The sequence below is a fragment of the Notolepis coatsorum genome (assembly GCF_963971535.1).
Source record: "Notolepis coatsorum genome assembly, chromosome: 1".
Classification (NCBI taxonomy): Eukaryota; Metazoa; Chordata; class Actinopteri; order Aulopiformes; family Paralepididae; genus Notolepis; species Notolepis coatsorum.
In genome coordinates this window covers 56,882,837-56,906,313 of record NC_140165.1, presented here as the reverse complement: position 1 = coordinate 56,906,313, position 23,477 = coordinate 56,882,837, and the positions used below count along the sequence as shown (strand labels likewise).

The 23,477-nt window shown below is 42.3% G+C and overlaps 1 protein-coding gene across 3 annotated transcripts in view; it reads left to right on the top strand.

Annotated features, from left to right (window-relative positions):
- The window catches only part of LOC311240119 (glycerol kinase), a 59,246-nt gene extending 36,113 nt beyond the window's left edge, over nt 1-23,133 (top strand). For all 3 annotated transcript variants that reach the window (XM_084328651.1, XM_084328650.1, XM_084328649.1), the window contains 12 exons: nt 2,070-2,105; nt 2,436-2,503; nt 3,710-3,752; nt 3,886-3,966; nt 5,134-5,212; nt 6,421-6,517; nt 9,792-9,876; nt 15,711-15,831; nt 18,198-18,341; nt 19,660-19,746; nt 21,408-21,494; nt 22,260-23,133. In XM_084328651.1, the coding sequence (XP_084184777.1) occupies nt 2,070-2,105; nt 2,436-2,503; nt 3,710-3,752; nt 3,886-3,966; nt 5,134-5,212; nt 6,421-6,517; nt 9,792-9,876; nt 15,711-15,831; nt 18,198-18,341; nt 19,660-19,746; nt 21,408-21,494; nt 22,260-22,270 (939 nt within the window). In that variant the 3' untranslated portion in view covers nt 22,271-23,133. The remainder of the gene's footprint in view (nt 1-2,069; nt 2,106-2,435; nt 2,504-3,709; nt 3,753-3,885; nt 3,967-5,133; nt 5,213-6,420; nt 6,518-9,791; nt 9,877-15,710; nt 15,832-18,197; nt 18,342-19,659; nt 19,747-21,407; nt 21,495-22,259) is intronic.
- Nucleotides 23,134-23,477: the final 344 nt, after the last annotated feature.

The following is a 23,477-nucleotide window of genomic DNA, read 5'->3' as shown; positions in this document are numbered from 1 at the left end:
TACTTTTACCAGAGTACTCATTTAACTGAGTATTTCTACTTTTACTTTAAGTAAAGGAACTGTGTACTTCTTCCACCACTGGCTGTAAAGAGGAGACTTGTGTGGTTCCAATCAGCCCATTTTCTTTCAGATATCTTCAGGGGAGAATATCTGCCCTCTTTGCCAGTGAGCTAGCATAATAATAATAATAATAATAATAATAATAATAATAATAATAATAATAATAATAATAATAATAATAATAATAATAATAATAATAATAATAATAATAATAATACAATAAGCATGAATGGGCTGGTATCTTTGGATTCCTCCAGATCTCTAGTTTAATATGCTGCTACCAGTATCGTGGCACTAGCTCTAAAAGTGCCTGCTAGAGCTTGTAAAAGATGACCTATCAACTGGTAATGATATCGGTCACATACAAGCCGATACCGATATATCTGTGATAAGCCAATATCCGACAACCAATCAGTGATGCCACAGATTACTTGTAAAATAATCTGATGACTGATTACTCCTTTAAAAAGTAATCTAGTTACTTTACTTATTACTTGATTATCAAAGGTAACTAGGTTACGAAGTCATCCCCCCTGCTGCTGCCACAACATAATTATTATTATTTTTTTTAATAATGCTTTATTGAAAGCAATCAAATCAATCGGCTATAAACGTAAACGTGTGGCTGTGTGCGTGCGTGCGTGCGTGCGCGAGCGCACGTCCCATCTCCGGTCTAGCTGACTGTACCCCTGGCTCTCTTATCATCAGCATTATGAGATAGTAACTAAATAGTAACACACAGCCACTTGGAAAAGTAACTGTAATCAGATTACTGGGTTGTAAAAAGTAACAAGGCAATCGAGTGTACTGTAGTGAAAGATGGAACTCCATGCACCACAGAACTTTATTTAAATGTTTTGAGATTCATTGTGAGCCTACAGTTATTTTTTATTTGAACTGAAATTGTGCGACATTGATGCTCGTCTCAAGCGCCATAGTAGAAAAACACTGCAGGCAAGAGGAGCTGTCCGCCAACATGGTGCTGCTCTTCATTTAGATGTTTCTTTAAAACCATCCCCCCTATTTCTGGCACCAGTGGTAGTAGGCATGTGTGATATTGTGTGTTGAGCCACCACAAATAGATCTATGTATGGGAAACACTGCCGTATTTAATGTGAGCCACCACAAATAGATCTATGTATGGGAAACACTGCTGTATTTAATGTGAGCCACCACAAATAGATCTATGTATGGGAAACACTGCTGTATTTAATGTGAGCCACCACAAATAGATCTATGTATGGGAAACACTGCCGTATTTAATGTGAGCCACCACAAATAGATATATGTATGGGAAACACTGCCGTATTTAATGTGAGCCACCACAAATAGATATATGTATGGGAAACACTGCCGTATTTAATGTGAGCCACCACAAATAGATATATGTATGGGAAACACTGCTGTATTTAATGTGAGCCACCACAAATAGATCTGTATGGGAAACACTGCTGTATTTAATGTGAGCCACCACAAATAGATCTGTATGGGAAACACTGCTGTATTTACTGTTGGTCTTTTTGTGGCCAAATAATGTGCATTTCCCTTTTTTAAGTTTTAAGTGGCTTCTAGAAAATGCTGTTGATGTCAAAGAGGGTTGTGTGTCACGGTGTTTAAAGTGTACAAGTTTTAAGATGTTAGTTCTTCAATTGACCTATCTCGAGCCCCGCCCTCTTTTCTTGACCCTCTAACCACAACTGTTGCTTCCCTCGGACAAAAAGCAACAGTTGTGATAGGAGGATGTAGAAAAGAGGGCAGAGCTTGAGATGGGTAAATTATAGACAACCCACGGCCACAGGGGAAATATCAGCTAGTTGAATCGGGAGATGTGCAAAAATCTATATCACGGTAACGATCTGGAATTGATCTTCTTTTAGTTATTCAACTCATTCAAGTTCGAACACGTTCCGTCATCGCACATCCTGAGGATACTGATTTTACTCCGCAGAAGTGGAACAAAATATTAAACGCTGACGCTAAAATCCTTTTTCAAACATTTCTTTCGACAGAAATCGGGTGCTCTCTCAGGTATCCCGATATCCGGGGTGAGTATCTAATTTAATAATCAAAGGGGGCCAACATTATGGGAAATGTGCTTACCATCCTCTCCAGAGTCGGACAAGAAGATGGATACCAGTTTCCTCAAATTAATGGAAGCGGATATGGACCACTAACCTTTTAAGTTTTAAGCTAGGCTAGTGATCCATATCCGCTTCCATTAATTTGTGCCAAGCTTGACATAATGGTTCCCATAATTTTGGCGTGTTCCTTTAAATGATGGAGGTCAATGTCAACTACATACAGTACATGTACATGATGGTGAATTTGTCAGTGACTGATTCCTCCCCTCCCCCTCCCCCTCCCCCCTCCTACAGTGTCTTGGGGATCAATCGGCAGCACTTGTCGGCCAGATGTGCTTTCAGGACGGTCAGGCCAAAAACACGTAAGAGTCATCAGAAAACATAAATAAACCACATTGCATGCTTGCACGAGGAAGGATAATAATGATTGTGGGAGCTATTAACTATTTTTACATTTATTTGTTATGTGATTTTGTAGTATTAATTTGTTTACGGCCATATTATTTAAGTTATGAGTCGCAGCTAAATGCTTTTACTTTGAAGGGGTTCTGGGCAATTGGGAAGCACATCTGGGTGTATTTAAGTAATTAGAGGCAATAGCACAGTGGGCATCAGGGAAGGTATATGGTTTTTACCAGCGTCAGGAGATCATATAGAATCAAACATAATTTTTCTGTATTCTTTGATTAACAGACAATAAACGCCACAAAACTGTCAAATGCTGTCTGGACAATGGACTTCCTGATCTGCGTGAGATTCGCTGCCCTGGTGCTTCAGTGGCTTTTTAGTTTTTATTAGTTGTTGTTGACAAATAGCCACTACAATGATGATCTAGCGTTGATTTCAGGATGATTGGATAATCAGGCGAAAAATGACAACGTGTTTTGTGTATTCCACTAAAGGGCTATTATCGCGTCTTTTCCTGGGATTACTAGAAATCACAAACTATACTCGTACAAAACGGTTTAAAACGGAAATGTACCGATGAAAAAACAATCCGTTTCGTACATGTTGACTAGAAGCAACTCACTGATAAGCGACGGGTGTATTAGACCCATAGCTATAATTTAAGATATATTTTAAGCACTCGCAAATCTCGCAGTCCCCCCATTGATTAAAGCGGTGGCGTTCTAGCGCCATCTCGCGGATTAAGCTCCGGTGCTGAATGAGTTAAGACATAAAGGTTAGGGTTCGATCGCCAGCAGGGGACATTTTAATATGTAATATGTACTTATCTTACACAAGTTACATTTTCGATACAATACATAAATATATTACTTATGACTATAACACACGTACATTATGTACCTTTTTTCCTGTGGTCGTTTATTTACGTATTTTAAGTGAGACCGTGCTGGTATTAAAGTAAAACACTATTGCAACCCTCTGGAAGAGTGGATCTGACAGTTCAAAGTAAAACATAATTGCAACCCTCTGGAAGATCTGACAGTTCAAAGTAAAACACTATTGCAACCCTCTGGAAGAGTGGATCTGACAGTTCAAAGTGTGTACGAGGCCTATGGTTTCTTTGTTGTAAGAAGGTTAAGTCATCATTTCCCCGCTTGCAGATATGGAACTGGCTGTTTTCTACTTCTAAACACTGGATCCAAGGTATATTTATTGATACGTCGATCGCTGCCATTATTATACATTCCCTTTTTGTCTCTCAAAATAAAATGTTCAAAAACAACTGCATATGCTTCTTACTTTACCTTGTATTTCTCTTTTTGTTCGAAATCTGCAGCCTGTCATGTCTGAACATGGCCTGCTGACCACTGTGGCGTACAAACTGGGCAGAGACCAGCCCGCCTGCTATGCACTAGAGGTAGGCTATTAAACTGGGCAGAGACCAGCCCGCCTGCTATGCACTAGAGGTAGGCTATTAAACTGGGCAGAGACCTTGCCCGCCTGCTATGCACTAGAGGTAGGCTATTAACACTTTCAGTGCCAAGTGCCAACGACGAGATTTCTTGTTAGTTCATGCCAACCGTTGAGTGCCAGCCGACGAGAGATCTAGTTTTTAATCGAATTTTTTTTTTTATTATCGATTTCCATAACTTTTTCATCAATCTAGCCTCACGTTACCAGTGGGGATCTGTCTGAACTCGAACAGGGAAAATACCGCCACCTATCGTCTCTCCGGATGGTACTGCACCCCATTGGATTGAATGAAACGCATGGAGAAAAAAAAGTCCTGCTTCCACATTTTACTTGTCAGACAAGTAACCGGAGACGATCCAAGTTATTGCCCACCACCAGAACAGCGGAGAATATGTGTTTCCAGTACCCAGCGTTGGATCAATAAACGCGATCGATATTTGGAATGGCGATCAGGAATTGGAATAATCTTTTTGGAGAACATCTGATCTGAGGTAAGGAATCTATTTTACCAGTCTTGGGATAATCAGAGCTATTTTCACCTATATATCAGCGTGTGCCATATGTGTGTGTCTGTGTGTGTGCGATCAGGAAATAAGATAATCGATTTTTCAGCCCGCTTCTATAGCGTGCATAAGTACACATATACTATCGATAATCTAGCGTTTTTTTTTAAACGATTCTTAATTGGCCGAAAAATGACGTGTTTTGTGTATTCCAGTGTATTCCAGTAAAGGGCGTTTATCACAGAATCTTTATACTTTAAAAAAACGAGTAAAATGGTATAAAACGGAAATGAACCGATTAAAAGAAACAATCCGTTTCGACAATGTTGACTGCAAACAAGTCATTGATAAGCGACGGCCATATTAGACATAATTTAAGATATAGTTTATGCGTTCGCAAATATGAGAGCTCGGTCATTGAAGTGGGTGGTGGCACGCAACGGGGTTCCGGGGCACCGCATGGCTGGCACGGAAAGTGTTAAACTGGGCAGAGACGAGCTTGTCTGATGTGCACCAGAGGTAGGCTAAACAAACAAATGTTTTCCTTGCATCTCTTTTCTTTTGGTTGATTTTTTTGTTCCTACTTTCCTCCGATGTTCCCCTGCCAGGGTTCTGTGGCCATCGCAGGGGCTGTGGTTCGCTGGCTGAAGGACAACCTTGGCATCATCCAGACGTCCACCGAGCTGGGTACGTGTGTCACGCTGGTCCTCTGCAGTCTTGAATGAATGATCACTGCACTTTACAATGTAGGGTGAAAATCGCCTCCTTCACCGCCACTGTGTAGCACCCAACCTTGGGCTATGCAGGCTCAATGGCGGCCATACACTGGCACCAGGCACACATCACACCTGGCTGAAAGGCTCAGGAGACGGGGATTGATATCATCCAATTAAAGGGGGAGGGATGATTAGGTGGCCTTGATGTCACAGAGACCTGATTGGGAATTTGGCCAGCAACGTCGGAATGTTTTTTGTGTAGTTCTTTCTTCCAGCATGGCTGCCTGTAACCATTGGTAACCACTTTCAAAAGAAAATGCCTAATGTCTGTGCAGTGGTTGAGTAGGTAAAACACTGGGGAAGCAATTATATTACTGCTCCACTGTGACTTGTTTACAAGATCCAATCATCTCTTCTGTTACACTCATACCGATTTCAGACGGACACGGTTCTGGTTCTGGTTCCGTTCTGGAGTCTCAGAACCTCTGTGATTTCTGGCGAACCAGTCCACGTTCAACACCAGCCTAAGAGGAACCCAAGTTGTGCCCACAGCCTGCTCTTTCTAGTAATCTAGCTGTTCCTGGATCTGTTGATGTCCACATCACCACAGATAAAGTGAAGAAAATCTCCATCCCTGGTAGATGTTTAGATCCACGTTCCAGTGTTTTACCTTCTCCACCGCGACACAGAATCGTGGAATCGTTGTTCTGAAAGTGGTCATCACTGGATGCAGGCAGCCATGTTGGAAGAAAGAGAACCACACAGACATTCCTCTTTTGCTATTAGAGCAGTGCCATGGAAACCACCTCACGCCACTTGAACCATGCCGTCAGCTGTGCGCAGTGTGCTCGTGGGGAAGCTGGGTTTCTATATCTCACAACAGTCGTGCGTGAGGTACATAAATCGCACAAAAGACGTTGATTCCCACAGATTCTTCTCTGCAGTGTAAAGATGATCACAGTGGGTAAAAGGCAGATAGAAAAATGCCCACCTCTGGTCTGCAAGAGCATTTTAAGCCGGCACAGCAGTGTAAAGAGAGCTTTAGTTGGATGTAATCCGTGTCGTGTTCCTTTAACCCTGTAAAGTCATTAACTTTATTATGAATTCTAAATGACAATGAATAATAAGAACTGTATTAAATCTGTATACTAAGCATGTCCATCCTTCTACCCTACGCAGAGAAACTGGCAGCATCAGTTGGAACGTCCTACGGTTGTTACTTTGTTCCTGCTTTCTCTGGTTTATACGCCCCTTACTGGGAGCCCAGCGCGAGAGGGTGAGCACCAGCTGTATCTAACCCCCCCCCGACGCCGTATTAAAGCTGCAGTAGGCAACTTGGCAAGAGTTGAGTCTACCTGCCCAGCAGAAATACAGCAAGCTCTGCATCACTGTTCAAGCCCATGTACACAGCAGCAGCTTTGTGGCGCTTAGCAACAACATTTTTGTTTCATGTTGCAACTTTGACTTCCACTAGTATGCTTAGAGTAACACAGCAACCTTATGGGGAATGTGATTACTGTTTTTCCAGAGTCAGACAAGAAGATAAGATATTCATAAAAGTCAGTCAAAGCTTACCAAAAGCACGAGCAGTGAACTCCAAGCCCACGTGACTGAACTCAAACTAGAAAGAAACAGACTTTACTAGAAGAAATGACGTAAACTCCATGATAAAAACTGCAAAAAAAAAATGTCATCAATGACAAAACTGAGGAAAACAAAAATAAACCACGTGAACTTTGGAAATTACTCAATAATCAACTAGGCTGCAGTAAAAAACTTAAAACCAGGTTCTCAAACATAAACATAAAGACGGACAACACGCTCATCACAGACAAACTGGATGTAGCCAATTACTTAAACACTTTCTTCACAAACATAGCCACAACACTGGTAAACAAACTACCCTCCCACTCAGGGCAGTATGGGGTAGATCACATAGTAGCATACTACAAGAACCTAGGCGTCCACAAAGACGATTTCAAACTGGAAATGGTAACTACAGATGAGGTACTCAATAAACTGAGCGCCCTCCAACCGAACAAGGCCACTGGCCATGACAACATCCCCTCCAAATTCCTCAGAGACTCAGCAGCCGCCATCACCCCAGTCATCACACACATAATAAACCTCTCCATAAAACAGGGACACGTCCCCAAGGACTTCAAAATAGCGAGAGTAACACCCCTGCACAAAAAGGGCAGCAAATTAGACCCAGGCAACTACCGCCCTGTTTCTATCCTTACATCCATCTCGAAAGTCATGGAAAAAATAGTATACGAACAGGTCGAAAAGTACCTTACGGATAAAAATCTAATCTACGAATTCCAATCTGGCTTCAGAACATCCCACTCCACTGACACATGCCTTCTCTATTTGAACGACCACATCAAGCAAGAGGTGGACGCGGGCAAATACTGCGGCATGGTCATGCTAGACCTACAAAAGGCCTTCGACACTGTCAATCACACCATTCTGATTGACAAGCTAAAAGCAATTGGTTTTGATAGTTTATCAGTGAGCTGGATACAATCCTACCTGGAGGGGAGAGAACAGATGGTGGAGGTAAACGGTACCCTATCCCCCCCCCCTCACAGTGAACTGTGGTGTTCCACAAGGAAGCATACTAGGACCACTACTGTTCCTAATTTATGCAAATGACATGTCGTCAGCTTGTGACTGCAACTTGTTCCTGTTTGCGGACGACTCAGCCTGCTGGTCTCTGACAAGAACAAGTTACAGGTTGAAAAAACCCTCAGCTCGGAACTAGGCAAAATCTGCATATGGCTCGCCGACAACAAACTATCATTACACATGGGCAAAACAGAGTCCATTCTCTTCGGTTCAAATAACAAACTCAGCAAAACAGACGGCTTCTCAGTTACAGTGGGTGACAATATTGTCACAAGGAAAGATGAAATTACGTACCTGGGTTCCATCCTAGAGGCTAATCTTTCCTGTGACAAAATGGCATCCAATGTAATAAAAAAAGTCAATCAACGAACTCGATTCTTGTACCGGATCTCCTCCCTGGTAAACAAGAATACCCTGAAGACTCTGGCAGGAGCACTCATTCAAGGGTACTACGACTATGCTTGCACCTCATGGTACCAAAGCACCTCAAAGGCACTAAAAACCAAATTATAAACATCTCAAAACAAACTAGTCAGACTACTGCTTGACCTGACTCCTAGAACCCACCTCACCCCTGCACACTTTGCCAACCTAGGATGGCTTAGAGTAGACAACAGAGTACAGCAACTTGCAATGGGCCTGGTCTACAAGATACACTACACGACCAAGGTACCCATGTACATGTCAAAATACTTCCCAAAGGTCAGTGAATACCACGATCACAACACCAGAGGGAGCTCCACAAATCATGTAAAACCCAGATTCGGCTCAAACAAGGGACTAAACACGTTTCGCAATTATGCCACAACAATGTGGAACGCCCTACCCAAAGCTGTAAAGGAATGTAAATCACTACCCACCTTCAAAAACACTCTCAAAGAACACCTACGGGAGACTGCAATTCAAAACTGGCCCCTACAAATGTCCTAACCCAGTTGTACAATAAAGACCAAGCATGGCTTTGTCAGTATTCCAATGTACAGCCCCACCCAACCCCACCCCACCTACCCAACCTCCTCCAATGTACAGTTTCCATGTCAAATGTATGTCAGTATTCCAATGTACAGTGTCCCCCCCCCCCTACCCCCCCCCCACCTCCAATGTACAGCCCCACCCCACCTACCCAACCTCCCCCAATGCACAGTTTCTATGTCAAATGTATATACTCTTCTTCTGGATTTTTTTAATATCACAAACAGTACTGTATTTGAAAATCTGGTATGTCATAAATGTATAGATGTAGCAGTACTGTCTATCTGTATGTCATGTGTGTCATATGATGAATTGAAAATGGGGGACCCTGATGGAAACAAGACGAAAGTCTTTCTCAGGTCTGCAATGCATCCTCTTAACAATTGTATGTATTGAGCTGTACTGTACTGTACCCATTCTGCAATCTGTTAATAAACTTTTCAATCAATCAATCAATCAACCAATTTCCTCTCTGTGCATTCAGTAGAAGATTCTGGCCGCAGACTAGCCTAGAGAGTGCTAAGCTAGGCTAGCTGGCAGCCAGATGGCTTTCTACTGAAATCTTTTTTCCTGATCATTCCTGAATGTTTTGAGTAGTAACGTATGTATCATTGCAATGTTCTTTGTGGGACAATTACGCATTAGTGCCGTAAAATATTTGTTTCTGTTATTTGGCTCCTGGTCACTTAATAAGACTCTCTCTCTCCCCCTCTTTCTCTTCCCCTCTTCCTCTCTCCCTCTTTCTCTTTCTCTCTCTCCTCTCCCTCTTTCTCTCTCTCCCCTCTTTCTCTCTCCCCCTCTCTTTATCTCTTTCTCCCCCTCTCTCTCTCTCTCTCTCTCTCTCCCCTCTCTCTCTCCCTCCCCCTATCTCCTCTTTTTCTCTCTCTCTTCACTCTCTATCTCTCTCTCTCCCCCCTATCTACCCTCTTTCTCTCTCATATAAACAGGATAATTTGTGGGTTGACTCAGTTCACTAATAAGAGTCACCTGGCGTTTGCTGCATTAGAAGCTGTATGTTTCCAGACACGAGAGGTAACTAACTATCTATCTATCTATCTATCTATCTATCTATCTATCTATCTATCTATCTATCTATCTATCTATCTATCTATCTATCTATCTATCTATCTATCTATCTATCTATCTATCTATCTATCTATCTATCTCTACAGTATCTGTCTATCTATATATCTACAGTATCTACTATCTGTCCATCCATCTGTGTAACTCCTTCAAGCACTGCAGACACAAGTGGTTTCCTTTCGACGGGTTTATTAAAGGCTTGGTCCTCCAATCCACCGTGAAAACTTAAACAGAAACATATACGTTGCGTCAGGTCAACACAAACAATAATATACACGATATGAAAACAATACATCAGAAAAGCAAAATACAAATAAACATTAATTACCTCGTTGGCTGCATGCTACATAAAAAAGGGGTCTTGTTCTTCTGTTCTTGGTAACAGTCTTAGTGGTACACTACACATAGAGGTACACTCTTCGAATCTAGAGAGCCTGTACAACTCGTCTCTGTCCTCCTGCTGCTTGCTCGCAGGTGTCTTAAGGCGAGACACTCAGACCATCCCTGCCGCTTGCTCGCAGGTGTCTTAATCAGACCCAAATATAAAAACACAACAGCAGCCTAACGGGACACCATATATGACCAGACGTCAAAATGAATATATTATAAATTGTAGCAAATTAAATAATAAAGAAAATAAGAAATGAAACATAAATACATTCTCAAATATTACACTTACAAACTGAAATAACATAAATGATGAAACCATATAATGGCCACAGTTACACTCCCACCAAATCGCACACACGTGGGATTTCTCTGAACATAATTTGGTTATCTTCTAAATTAAACATATCTTGTGGTCATTCAGCCGCTAGTTGTGCCCCTCCTGGGAACTTGTACAGAACTTGTAAGTCGCCCTGTATAAAAGCGTCAGCTAAATGACTAAATGTAAATATTATTATTAACATAAGTTTTAGGCAAAACATTAAATTAGTCTGCTTCGAGTAGCGTTATAACCTTCTGTACAGGTATCAAGGAACACTTTTAGTTATAGGTTTACCTTTTAAGGTGGTGTCACTCACCAGCAATTTAAATTCTCTCACCCTACCATCTGACCCTGTGTATGGCCCTTAAACATAGACATGTAAGTAAGAGACCATATCCTTTGAGATCCTTCCTTCCTTCTCTAACATGGATCGGACCAAAGCAGTCTATGCCAGCGTAAGTGAAGGGTGGAGTTGCTTCCGATCTTGTGGTAAGTCACCCCCTCTTTGTCCTTCAGTACATCTTCTGTACTTTCTACACTTGACACATTCCGAGAATCTCTGTAGGCGATCCAATGATGATCTGTTTTCCTTTGCTTTAGTGTTGCACACAAAAGCCTTGTGGAGTTCAGGATCATCTTCCTTAATTTCTCCCACCTTGAGTTCTCTGTCAGGTAGTTCCTTTTCTTCTTTTTTCTTCTCTTTTCCTTTTCTTTGAATGGTAACGGCATGTCGTAGTGACCATTGTTCTTTTGCGTGATGGTCTCTCAAATTCGACAGGCACTTGATATGTTCTTGAGACACAGGGTCATGTTCTCCAGTTTTTTCTGAGAAGTCTGATTCAAGAACTCTTATGTCTGAGGGAGTCATTCCTTTTACTTGGGTTCAGCTCACATAGTGTACTTCAGTTTTGAGATTAACAGAACGTTTCACACCTGCTGTTACTCGTCTCAATACTATGCGATGGCTGATTCCGATGTCGTCGCCGTAGTCTACGCAGGGATTCCCATGGCCAACAATACTCCATCCAAGGTCTGTACGCTGTGCATAAGGCTGACTTTCTTCGCCAGACACAACTTCCCTTGGAAGCAGGGCTTGTGAGCAGTCGTACCCAATGAGCAGACCTACTTTACAGTCCTGCATAGGTGCAATCTTTCCTTGGAGGTGCTCTAGATGGGACCACGCTTTTGCAGTTCCATCTGTTGGTATGTGTGTTCTGTTGGCTGGAATGAAATCCCGAGTATAGACTGGTGGTAACAATATCTTCTTACCAGAGTAAAAGCCACGGATTTGTAAGTTGTCTATTCTTTCAGAGCTTACTACTGTGATTCTTGAGGTCATAGTAGAGAGCTTGACTTTGACCTTGACTTTGGTTGCTTCCAACGCTTCTGCTACTTCCCTTATAACAAAGGTTGTGTCGCTTTGAGAATCCAACAGAGCGTAAACAAGGACTTCTTGTGTTGGTTGATCTGTGGATGAAAGCCAGACAGGAATTATTGCAGTCGTTTGTGTGTTAGCTTCATGAAGTATTACTCTATGTGAAGTAGAGTTTGTGGTTGTTTCTTTGCATTGTGTCGATTGAGGTCTTTCTTTGTACCATTGTTGACTTGTACTTGGCTTTTCTTCATCTAGCTTTAGCTCGGCTTGTGGTGGTCTTTGTCCTTCTTTGGCTCGCTCCTCATGCAGACATGTAGGATGTTGCTTGTGGCACACGTCGCACACATTCCTACTGTTGCAGCTCTTTGAGTAGTGACCAGACTTGAGACAACCAAAGCATAGCTTTTCAGCTTGAACAAATTTGATTCTGTCTGTAACAGGTATCTCCATGAACTTCCTGCATTTATGCAAAGTATGCCCGTACTTCTCACAGAAAATGCATGTTATGATGACAGTCTTTTCATTGGAACATGTGGTCAGTGCCTTTGCTTCAAAGCTTTGATATCTTGGGCATTTTGGTTTTTCAGTCTCACCTTGTTTCAGTGACTGTAGTGATGTAACAGGGTTGCAGGCAATTTTTGCTTCTCTTGTCAGAAACTTTACAAATTGGCTGAAGGAGGGGAATTGGTTACGCTCTTCTTCTTCTTGGATAACCATCCTGTTCCATCTCGCTGTTAGCCAATCAGGCAACTTTAAAAGAATTTTCCTGTTTTCATTACAGTCATTTAAAATGTCCAATGCCTTGATGTTGACCATGGCAGCCTCACAACTCCTGAGAAAGTCTGCAAACTCTCTGAGCTCAAAGCTGTCCTTAGATCCCATCTTGGGCCATGCTTGGAGCTTGTCTCTGTATGCTTTTGCTATTGTAAATGGATTACCATATCTCTCCTCCAAAGTCTTCCATGCTGCAACATAGGCAGATTTGGTTCCGAGTAAGAAATAGCCATCAAGTGCTTTCTTAGCTTGTCCACTTACATACCTACGGAGGTAGTATATCTTCTCCTTGTCTTCAATGCTCTTCTGATCAATCAGTATTTCAAAGGAAAGTTTCCAGTCATTGTATTTCAATGGGTCCCCACTGAATGATGAAGGTTCAGGAATTGGAATTCTGTTGACACTCAAAGCACCTGCCAGCATCTTAACAAGCTCTGCTGTACTGTCATTTGAGGAGGTGGTCACAACTTGTGGTACGGGAGACGTATACAGGGACAGAGTACTTGTGGGAGCAGGCACTTTGTTGTCTGCTACCCTCTCATGTTCTAGTACGTCTTTCCGCTCTTCTGTGGCCTCCACTTGATCGTACACAAGAATTCTTGCTCGTGCTGCATTAAGACCTTTCACTGCCTCCAAATGCTGTATCTTTCTCCGCTTTTCCTCCAGAGTCCTTTGTATAGCTCCATGTTCTTCTTCCAGTTGAGCTTTAATTTTAGCTTCCTCTTCCTCTCTCTTTATTCTTCGTTCAACCTCTTCTGTTTCTCTTTCTAAACGTTCTGCTTCTCGTTCTAAACGACGCTTTATGCCTGCTGCCTCTTGCTCAGCTATCTTCTTTTTAGCTTCTGCTTCTAGGCACTGTATTTCCAATTGTTCTTTTTCTTGTTCTTTTAACACTTCCAGAACAGCTTGGCTTGCAGCAGCATCAGCGACAGCATCTCGTCGCTTTACAGAAGAACTGCTTGAATGCACTGAGGTGCCTTTTCTGGAAGAAGTGGCAGAACCAGATTTATAAGCACTTTTCCTGGAAGAAGTGGCAGAACCAGATTTATAGGTGCTTGAGTCAAAGAGAGCCTGCTTCTGGCCACTCTTTCTCTCCTTCTTCTAACACACTTCCCCCCAGTCTAAATGTGGCTCTGGACACAATTATCTCAGAAATCCCTGCACACAGATCCACTCTTAGACGCGTGTCCTGGTCTGGAGTTGAGATGTCACGTAGTTGATCATAAATATGCTGCACATCATTAGAAAGACCTGTGACATCTGTAATGATATCAGTAAGCAGCTCATTAGACAAATGTTCTGTTGATTGTGATAACGGACCTTTAGAAGATTTAACTTGTGTCCTCCATTTATTGTAAATGTAATTAAATCTTTGTTGTAGCGCTTTGATCTTATCCTCCTGCATTGCTTTACCCTTCTCTGTTAGAGTTTTGGTTCTTTGAGATCGTTTTGGTACCTCTTGCTGGGCTTCAGCACCTTCTTCCTGACCTTCTTCAGGTCGGTCTTGGGAATTTGCACTATCCCTAACACTGTCCCCTACTTCAATTGCAGGCCTAATTGGCTCTGTCATTGTAAATCACTACTTTAAATTGACCAAAATTTGTAAAGAAAAAATAGTAAATACACCTTTAAACCTTTAGCCTGTTTTGTACTCAAATTTGAATTAAATGCAGTACTCTCCGAGCAAATCAAATTGCTTAATTCAATTGGCTTTCAAAATAACCTCCACATATATATTAAGCGCTTCAGAACGCTTAGGAACATAAATATTAGATGCCAATAATAGCCTTCACCTATAAATTATACGTGCCTTTTATAGGTTATAATTTCCAAAACACACTTTAAATTAGAAATGAATTCAATCAGAAAATATTTATACTTTAACGTTGACACCTTAATGTGTACAAATGGTTAGCTTCAGTTAAATTATATAGGCAAATAAGTCAAAACGTTTTTAGCACGCACACCACAGTAATTAGAATTCACAGTCAAATATATTATAGAAACGTTTACAAAGCACTCTTCTTGACCTGACCACTCTTAACTTATAATGTCCAAGTCCTTTATGGCTTTATCTTGAAACGCTGCTCATTATACTGTGTGCATCTTCTTACTTCTTTGCGGTTATGCGTGTAGTGCGTATTGTTTGTGACTCATCTGTCCTTTGATGTCGGCGCGCCGGCAGCGCAGCAAACAATTGTCGGGGAAGATCCGCTGGACGCCGGCCTTAAACTTGGACTTGCTTCATCGCCCACTTGCATCGATGAACAACGAGTTTTCACTATAACTCCTTCAAGCACTGCAGACACAAGTGGTTTCCTTTCGACGGGTTTATTAAAGGCTTGGTCCTCCAATCCACCGTGAAAACTTAAACAGAAACATATACGTTGCGTCAGGTCAACACAAACAATAATATACACGATATGAAAACAATACATCAGAAAAGCAAAATACAAATAAACATTAATTACCTCGTTGGCTGCATGCTACATAAAAAAGGGGTCTTGTTCTTCTGTTCTTGGTAACAGTCTTAGTGGTACACTACACATAGAGGTACACTCTTCGAATCTAGAGAGCCTGTACAACTCGTCTCTGTCCTCCTGCTGCTTGCTCGCAGGTGTCTTAAGGCGAGACACTCAGACCATCCCTGCCGCTTGCTCGCAGGTGTCTTAATCAGACCCAAATATAAAAACACAACAGCAGCCTAACGGGACACCATATATGACCAGACGTCAAAATGAATATATTATAAATTGTAGCAAATTAAATAATAAAGAAAATAAGAAATGAAACATAAATACATTCTCAAATATTACACTTACAAACTGAAATAACATAAATGATGAAACCATATAATGGCCACAGTTACAATCTGTCTGGGGTCATGTGACTCTGAGTGACGGCTGTCTCTTCTCGGGGGCGTAGATCCTGGACGCCATGAACCAGGACAGCGGCATCCCGCTCACGCAGCTCCAGGTGGACGGGGGCATGACCTCCAACAGACTGCTGATGCAGCTGCAGGCGGACATCCTCTGCATCCCCGTCGGTAGGAGACGCACCGTGCTGCTGCCCACCCACTGGTTAACCCTTTCACTGCCACACTACAGAAGGTTAACCCTTTTACTATCACCGTCTGTAGTGTGATAGTAAAGGGTTAACCTTCTGTGTGTCGTCGCAGTGAAAGGGTTAACAGTTTGGTAGTGCGGTAGTGAAAGGGTTAAAGGAACATGCCGACATTATGGCAAATGCGCTTCTCCAGAGTCGGACGAGAAGATGGATACCAATATCCTCTCTGTGGTTCAGTAGAAAGCTTATCCGGCTGCATGGAAGCGGATACGGACCCCCCCCCCCCGGAGTTTTAAGCTAGGCCAGTGGTCCGTATCAGCTTCCATTAATTTGTGCTAAGCTATGGTTAACTAACGAATTGCAATACAATACAATAGAACTGTAGCCATAATAAGAATAGAAACATAGAATCCTTTAAAACCTTACACACTCAAAACACTATTTAAAAACAATTACAGATTGTGGTGACCTGCTTGGTCACCAGTGCTCTTAACACATTCCCTGCCATAACCTATATCATCAATATAGCCAGTCTGCCACCACTGTAAGCCTATGGAGATGTTCACCTTCTTTGCAGGGCTATAACTTTTTAAATTGTATTGCTAAATTGACATTACTATGGCCCATTCAACATCGATTATCTATCGTTCAGGATGTAGGAACGTTATACTTTTTCATTCATACATTCATACAAAAATACCTTCTAGAATATAAGTGTTTTTATCGTTTTCTGCAGTAATTCCTAGAACGTGAGTTATAGGCCTAAACGCATATATAGATTATCGATTGCTGTTTATTCCCTAGACACGCTATATTAAAAAATGCAACTGTATATGATCGTATACGTTATGCGTCATCATGCGCGGAGGAAAGGGGGGGGGGGGTCGTTTATAATTCCGTGATCGTCAGTAAATGCTTTATGTAGTATGGGTGATATATTGATCAGATGGTTTGCAATGAAATGAATAAACAATTGGGCTGAAAATAACGTCAGTGTCCTCTTACCGTGCGTCAAAGAGACTGGCGGTGAAATATCCCAAGTATAGGACGTTGATCGCCTAGGTCCATTTCCGGTTTGTATGTCGCAATAAACGCCGAAATCATATCGATTATTACGTTTATAAAGCGATCCATATGTACTATAGTGTCTGTCGGGAGCCTTGCAACAATGTCTAACGGCCGGATGAATTTAATCGACGCACAGCCCCCACTTCCTGTTGTTCGAGTGTAACTCGCCCGACCATCCACCAGGCGGCGGTATTGAGCCATCGTTGTATTGAGCCGTAGGGTCCAGCTGCAGCGTCGGAGGTGTATATATGAATTATGAATGCCATGGCGAAAAAATTTAATATTGATCTCAATAACGCTGTACAGCGAGATCTGGCGGTCAAAGCATGGCGGGCAATAACGCTTTACAGCGTGGATGGCGGTGGATGTGTTAAGTGGACCCATGGACACTAGTGCACCTCATTTCAGTGTCCACTGCAGGGCGTTCCACCATTCAGGAGCACAGAAGACAAAGGCAGACAGTATTAGTACTTAGTAATAGTATAAACTCTAGGCACTTTTAAGTCTTAGCCAATCCTTGGTTAGTGTACTATAGGGTCCATTCAGGACATTGAACACTGAACTCTCCACACACAAGTACACATGAACACACACATACACACACACACAACACACATGCTGCATTCGCCGACACACAAACGGTCACTTTAAACACAATGGAAAGGACACTTTAAAGGAACGAGGAAAATAAAGGTCACTTTAAGGAAAGAACTGATGTGGTTCTTGTATAGTATAGTTTAGAAATAGCAAGTATAGCATAAGGATATAGAGTAAAAACTGTATATTGTATAGTAGTGTACATAGGACCCAGTGCCTTAATTCGTAGCTAACATTGTATTGCATTATCTCAGGACTTTAGCATGTCTATTTTATCATGCCTATTTTATGTCTAATTTATTACCTGTTTATTATGTCTATTTTATTATTTAGTATTATTGCATATACAAAGCGGGCATGGCCACCCGCATTTCACTGTATGCCCTAGGGGTGGGGGAAAAAATCGATACGTAGTAGTATCGCGATACTTTGCGTGGCGATACTGTATCGATACAGGGACACCAAGTATAGTGGTGATTAGTGAACTATTGTATCGTGACGCAAGTATTGCGATAGTATCGTATCGTGAGGTCTCTTGCGATTCCCACCCCTAGTATGCCCTGGTATGTATGTGACAAATAAACCTATTGAATCTTGAATTCCAATAGTGAGGTCATGTCATTTGGACAATCTCCACGTATGGCTTCATAATGTAGACCTCTGTGCTCTGCGTGGTTTCAGTGAAGCCCTCCATGCCGGAGACCACAGCTCTGGGGGCGGCGATGGCGGCGGGATCCGCGGAGGGGGTCAGCGTGTGGAGCCTCAACCCGGAGGACCTGAGTGAGGTCACCTCGGAGAAGTTCGAGCCACAGATCAACCCTGAAGGTGACCCACACACCGCCTTCTCCGTCGCTACCGGCCATTAGAGGAGGCATTTCTCCCCATCTTCGTTGTCCTGCTGTGAGGACGTGTGATCATACGTCTCTGCAGCTCTGCTCAGGTTTGGGCTGCTCAGGTTGAGGAAACAACATCTGCGCTCCTCCGGGTGACATCATCCGGGGGAGTTTTCTTGGCAGGGCTCTCGAGACACGGAACACGTCGGCTGTTTTTTTTTATGTCCGATTTATCACATGTCCTCACAACAGAACGACAGGATTCAGGTTGAAAGTCGGTGAAGTGGCCCTTTAACATGTGACTAGTCGGCTAGTCTGTGTTGTTGTGTCCTGTTCTCTATTTTCATCCTCTGCTCAAAGCACATCAAGAGTTCTAGTCAACAGTCTCCATTAGGGCTGTGCGATTAATCGTAAAAAATTATAATCGCGATCTCGATTCATAGACGTATACGATCTAATTTCTAAATGACGACGATTCTGATGTATTTGCGTCAAAATGGAGATCAGTTGCATTAAAACACTCCTATTCCCCTAGGACCTATGCATTCATGTCACGCTGCATTCACATGTTTTGACTTATTTGCTTCGATTGCTTCAGTTGCGATATAAATCACACTTACACGATGTAAAGCAAAACACGCTATTAATTCAACATTCAATATATTTTCTTACTTTTGTCTTGACTTGTCGCCAGATTCCAGTTTTTGGGTTCCAGGTGAGAGGTAGTAGCTGTACAACACAACGGTTCCATAGCTTGAAGTCTTAGTCATACAGGCCAAAGTTTATAAAAATCACACGAAAAATGAGTGAATGAATTTTGTAATGTGTGTACCGGTAAAACAGCATTATTATCCAAAATGGCCGTCCACTTCATAACATTCTGACACTAGAGTCGGGACAAAGGTCAGAACCGAAAGTGGTCATTTGACGGAGCGCTTGTCAAATTACGCCCTGAGCTGACTGACGAGAGCAAAGTGCGGGCGTAAGAGAGGAAAAGAGACTAGAGTTATTTTGTATGTTACAAGAGACTTAAGTTTAAGTCAAGCACTTTCATATATGTTTTGTTTAAGTTTAAGTCAAGCACTTTGATATATGTTATGTTGTCTGTTTAAGAAAGAGTGCAATAAATGTTTTTATTGGAAAAAATAAGAATCGTGTTAGAGAATCGTGATCTCAATTCTTAGGGAGAAAAATCGTGATTCTCATTTTAGCAAGAATCGTGCAGCCCTAGTCTCCATTCATAAGAGGTTTGTGATTCTGCTGCATAAAATGTTTTCAACATGGCTTGATTCTTTTTCTGCTGTCGTTAGAGAGTGAGTTCCGGTTTGCTCGGTGGAAGAAGGCAGTTCAGAAGTCCATGAACTGGGAGACGACGGAGACCGTCTGTAATGGAAACGGTGAGCATGAACACGTGAAACTTTATTATTTACATACAAAGAGTTCCGTTACAGATTATATAAATACTATTTCTTCCTTGATTTAAAGGGGACGTGCATTGCTATTCCTTGCACTATTTGGGCAACTTTACACAATTCCTGTGAGTCTATGAAAGACATCTGTAAGGTTTATTTAAAAAAATAAAAAATAATTTTATATTTCTAATGGAGTACTCAAAAGCATCATTTTCCAGCCTCAGGATTTCATCCTGTTATTGGATGGGCTCCGCCCATAAGCACTTTCAGTGAGTCACCCACACAGCGTGATACATACGAGAGACGAAGAGAGAGAGAGAGAGAGATGTCCCCGACACACACGCAGTCAAGTTTGTGTATGTGTGTGTCCCCGACGAGGGAGAGAGATGGCGCACACACATTTACACACACTTCTGCAGTCCCTCCCGCCGTCCCTTGCTCTCTCTATCTCTCTCTCTCTCTCCCTCTCGCTGTTCTCTGCCTGTCAAACCCTGTTTGAGGAAGTGTCGGGTTACAATGAAAATGAAAATTTTGGGCGGGCATTGGCTCCAACCACAACCACAACCAATCGGATCGCACACACTGCTGCTTTTTAAAATGTATCCGCTGTTCTTTACCTTGTAAAAAACATATACCTTGTAGTGGCTTTAACAAATCAGCCACTGTTGGAGCGGGGTTGACGACACGCAATCCAAGAACCAAAAATCCAACGTTACCATTTAACAAAGGAATTTATTAACAAAAGATTTAAAGAAGGATATGAACCGCTTTGCCTTCAAAACCAACTAAAGTAAACAATGATTCAAATCTATATTTGCGGTAGAAAAACTCAGGATTGTATAGTTTGTATAGATCGTTGTATATTGTGTTTACAAATCTACTATGGTTGAGGAATCGGGGGGAAAAACAAGCATCTCATAGTTTTTCGTCTCCTTGTTACCTCATGTCCCCTTGTTACCTCCCCTTGTTACCTCATGTCCCCTTGTTACCTCATGTCCCCTTGTTACCTCATGTCTCCTTGTTACCTCATGTCTCCTTGTTACCTCATGTCTCCTTGTTACCTCATGTCCCCTTGTTACCTCATGTCTCCTTGTTACCTCATGTCTCCTTGTTACCTCATGTCTCCTTGTTACCTCATGTCTCCTTGTTACCTCATGTCCCCTTGTTACCTCATGTCTCCTTGTTACCTCCCCTTGTTACCTCATGTCCCCTTGTTACCTCATGTCTCCTTGTTACCTCATGTCTCCTTGTTACCTCATGTCTCCTTGTTACCTCATGTCTCCTTGTTACCTCATGTCTCCTTGTTACCTCATGTCTCCTTGTTACCTCATGTCTCCTTGTTACCTCATGTCCCCTTGTTACCTCATGTCTCCTTGTTACCTCCCCTTGTTACCTCATGTCCCCTTGTTACCTCATGTCTCCTTGTTACCTCATGTCTCCTTGTTACCTCATGTCTCCTTGTTACCTCATGTCTCCTTGTTACCTCATGTCCCCTTGTTACCTCATGTCCTGACCCATAGTTTAAGAACCGCCAATGCATAAATAACACCACTTAGTCGACTAAGCAGCTACTGTTTGTTTCTAAGTTTGTTATTCGCCCCCCAGATGAAGGTTTATCTAACTTTTCTTCCTCTCTTCTCCGTCAGGCGAGTCCAGCATCTTCAGCAGCGCTCCGCTTGGCTTTTACATCCTGGGTAGCTTGGTGATGTTAATCGGAGCGAAATACATCGCAGGTCAGTGTGGGTTTGACTGTGTACCGTGTCTTTTTAGCGTGTATTTTTTAAGCTGCTTCCCTGTGGTTCCACATGTTCGGTCAGTTTAGAAATCGACCAGTAAACCCAGAATGTCGCACACATTTTAAGTGTGGTTTATAAAAATATGATTGTTCTGTAAAACTCAAATTGCGTGATATTCTGGGCCTGCTGGCTGAATGTGTGAAGCCACTTGATTTCAATGATTTGTAAAAACTTGCCTGCTAGCTATCTGCTGTATGCTGTAACACTAGTTGTTAAAGGAACACGCTAACATTATGGGAAATGCGCTTACCGTCAGGCAAGAAGATACCAGTTTCCTCTCGTTTAGTAGAAAGCTATCGGACTGCAAACTAGCCTAGCTTAGCACAAGTGAATGGAAGCGGATACAGACCAGCTAGCCGAGCTGTTACCAAAAACGCCTCTCCCTGAGTTTTAAGCTAGGCTAGCTGGTCCGTATCCGCTTCCATTAATTTGTGCTAAGCTAGGCTAGCTTGCAGCAGGATAGCTTTCTACTGAACACACAAAGAGGAAATTGGTATCCATCTTCTTATCTGACTCGGGAGAAGACAATAAGCGCATTTCCCATAATGTTGCCATGTTACTTTACCATGAATCTGTGCTCCCCATAGGTTGGCAATAACTGACTAACTGTATCCGGGTAACATAAGTGTGACCAGGGCTCTATTCCTACAACGTCTTATTTCTCTGCGATATCTTTGTTCTTACTTCTCCACCGACATTCAGGCCACAATTAGACCCGGATCCGCTTGGAAAGAGAAGAACGCGGGGTGGAGCAACGAGGAAGCCCCTCCCTCTACATTTCAGCCTAGCACGACGTCTGAACTCCCGCTTATGGCACGTTTTCCCCAAATGAACATTCCAGAAGAAAATATGTCACCGTAGCTCCAGTTTGAACCCTACTGTTGTTTGGGGAATCAAGATGAATTGAATTTGCGTAACTGAGCCTGGGGTAGCAAATATGAGAGCTAGGTACTGTGATATGGACTTCCCCTGTTTTTTTATCATTATAATTATTAGGGATGCCCCGATCACGTTTTTTGCCACCGATACCGATCACCAATATGAGCCATATCGGCCAATACTGATACCGATCGTTTTTTGGTTTTATAAAAAAAATATATATATATATATTTTTTTATAAAATATATATATTATATAATTATACTTGTAGTTGTATTATCTGCAAGACATCGCCACCACGCAACAAGTCAAAATGCTCGCTATCTGCAAACAGCTCCACTGTCTGTGTGTATACTCTGCTTTGATCAAATCACATTCAGCATGCCCTCAGCTAGCCCCTTTCGTGGTGGGATGCAAGCCAGGGGCTCGATTATGCATCGAATCAATGTTATAAGACATTGATATCAGGAGCTATCTGTAGCTACTGCTAGCCGTCTAGATAACGTTAAGACAATGCCTCAATGAACTATTTAGTTTACTGGGACATTTCATATAAACAGTGAGCTAACGTGAGCTAACGGAGGTATCATGCACTCGACTATTGCTGGAGCATTTGTTGATATCAGGAGCTATCAGTAGCTAGCCAGCTAGATACCGTTAGACAATGCCTCATGTATTAAACTAAAAGTGAATAGTTGACTGGGTCATTTTGTTTAAACAGTAACGTTAGCTAGGTAGCTAACGTTAGCTCACAGAGGTCGCATGCACTAGACTAGAGCAGACTATTGCCGGAGGCAATAGGAGCCTCTGTTGACACGGGTCTGGGAGGGGCAGGGGGAGGAGGGGCAGTGCGCTGCAGCTCTGTGTGCCTGAGAGAGAAGTCAGCGAGTGAGAACTCTGCTAAGAATTGGATCATGTTTTTCGATCGGTTTTCACGATCGGCGAAAATAATTATCGGAATTCACCGATCTCATATTTATACTGAATATCGGCTGATCGATCGGGGAATGCCTAATAATTATTGTTTTTTTCTTTCTTTTT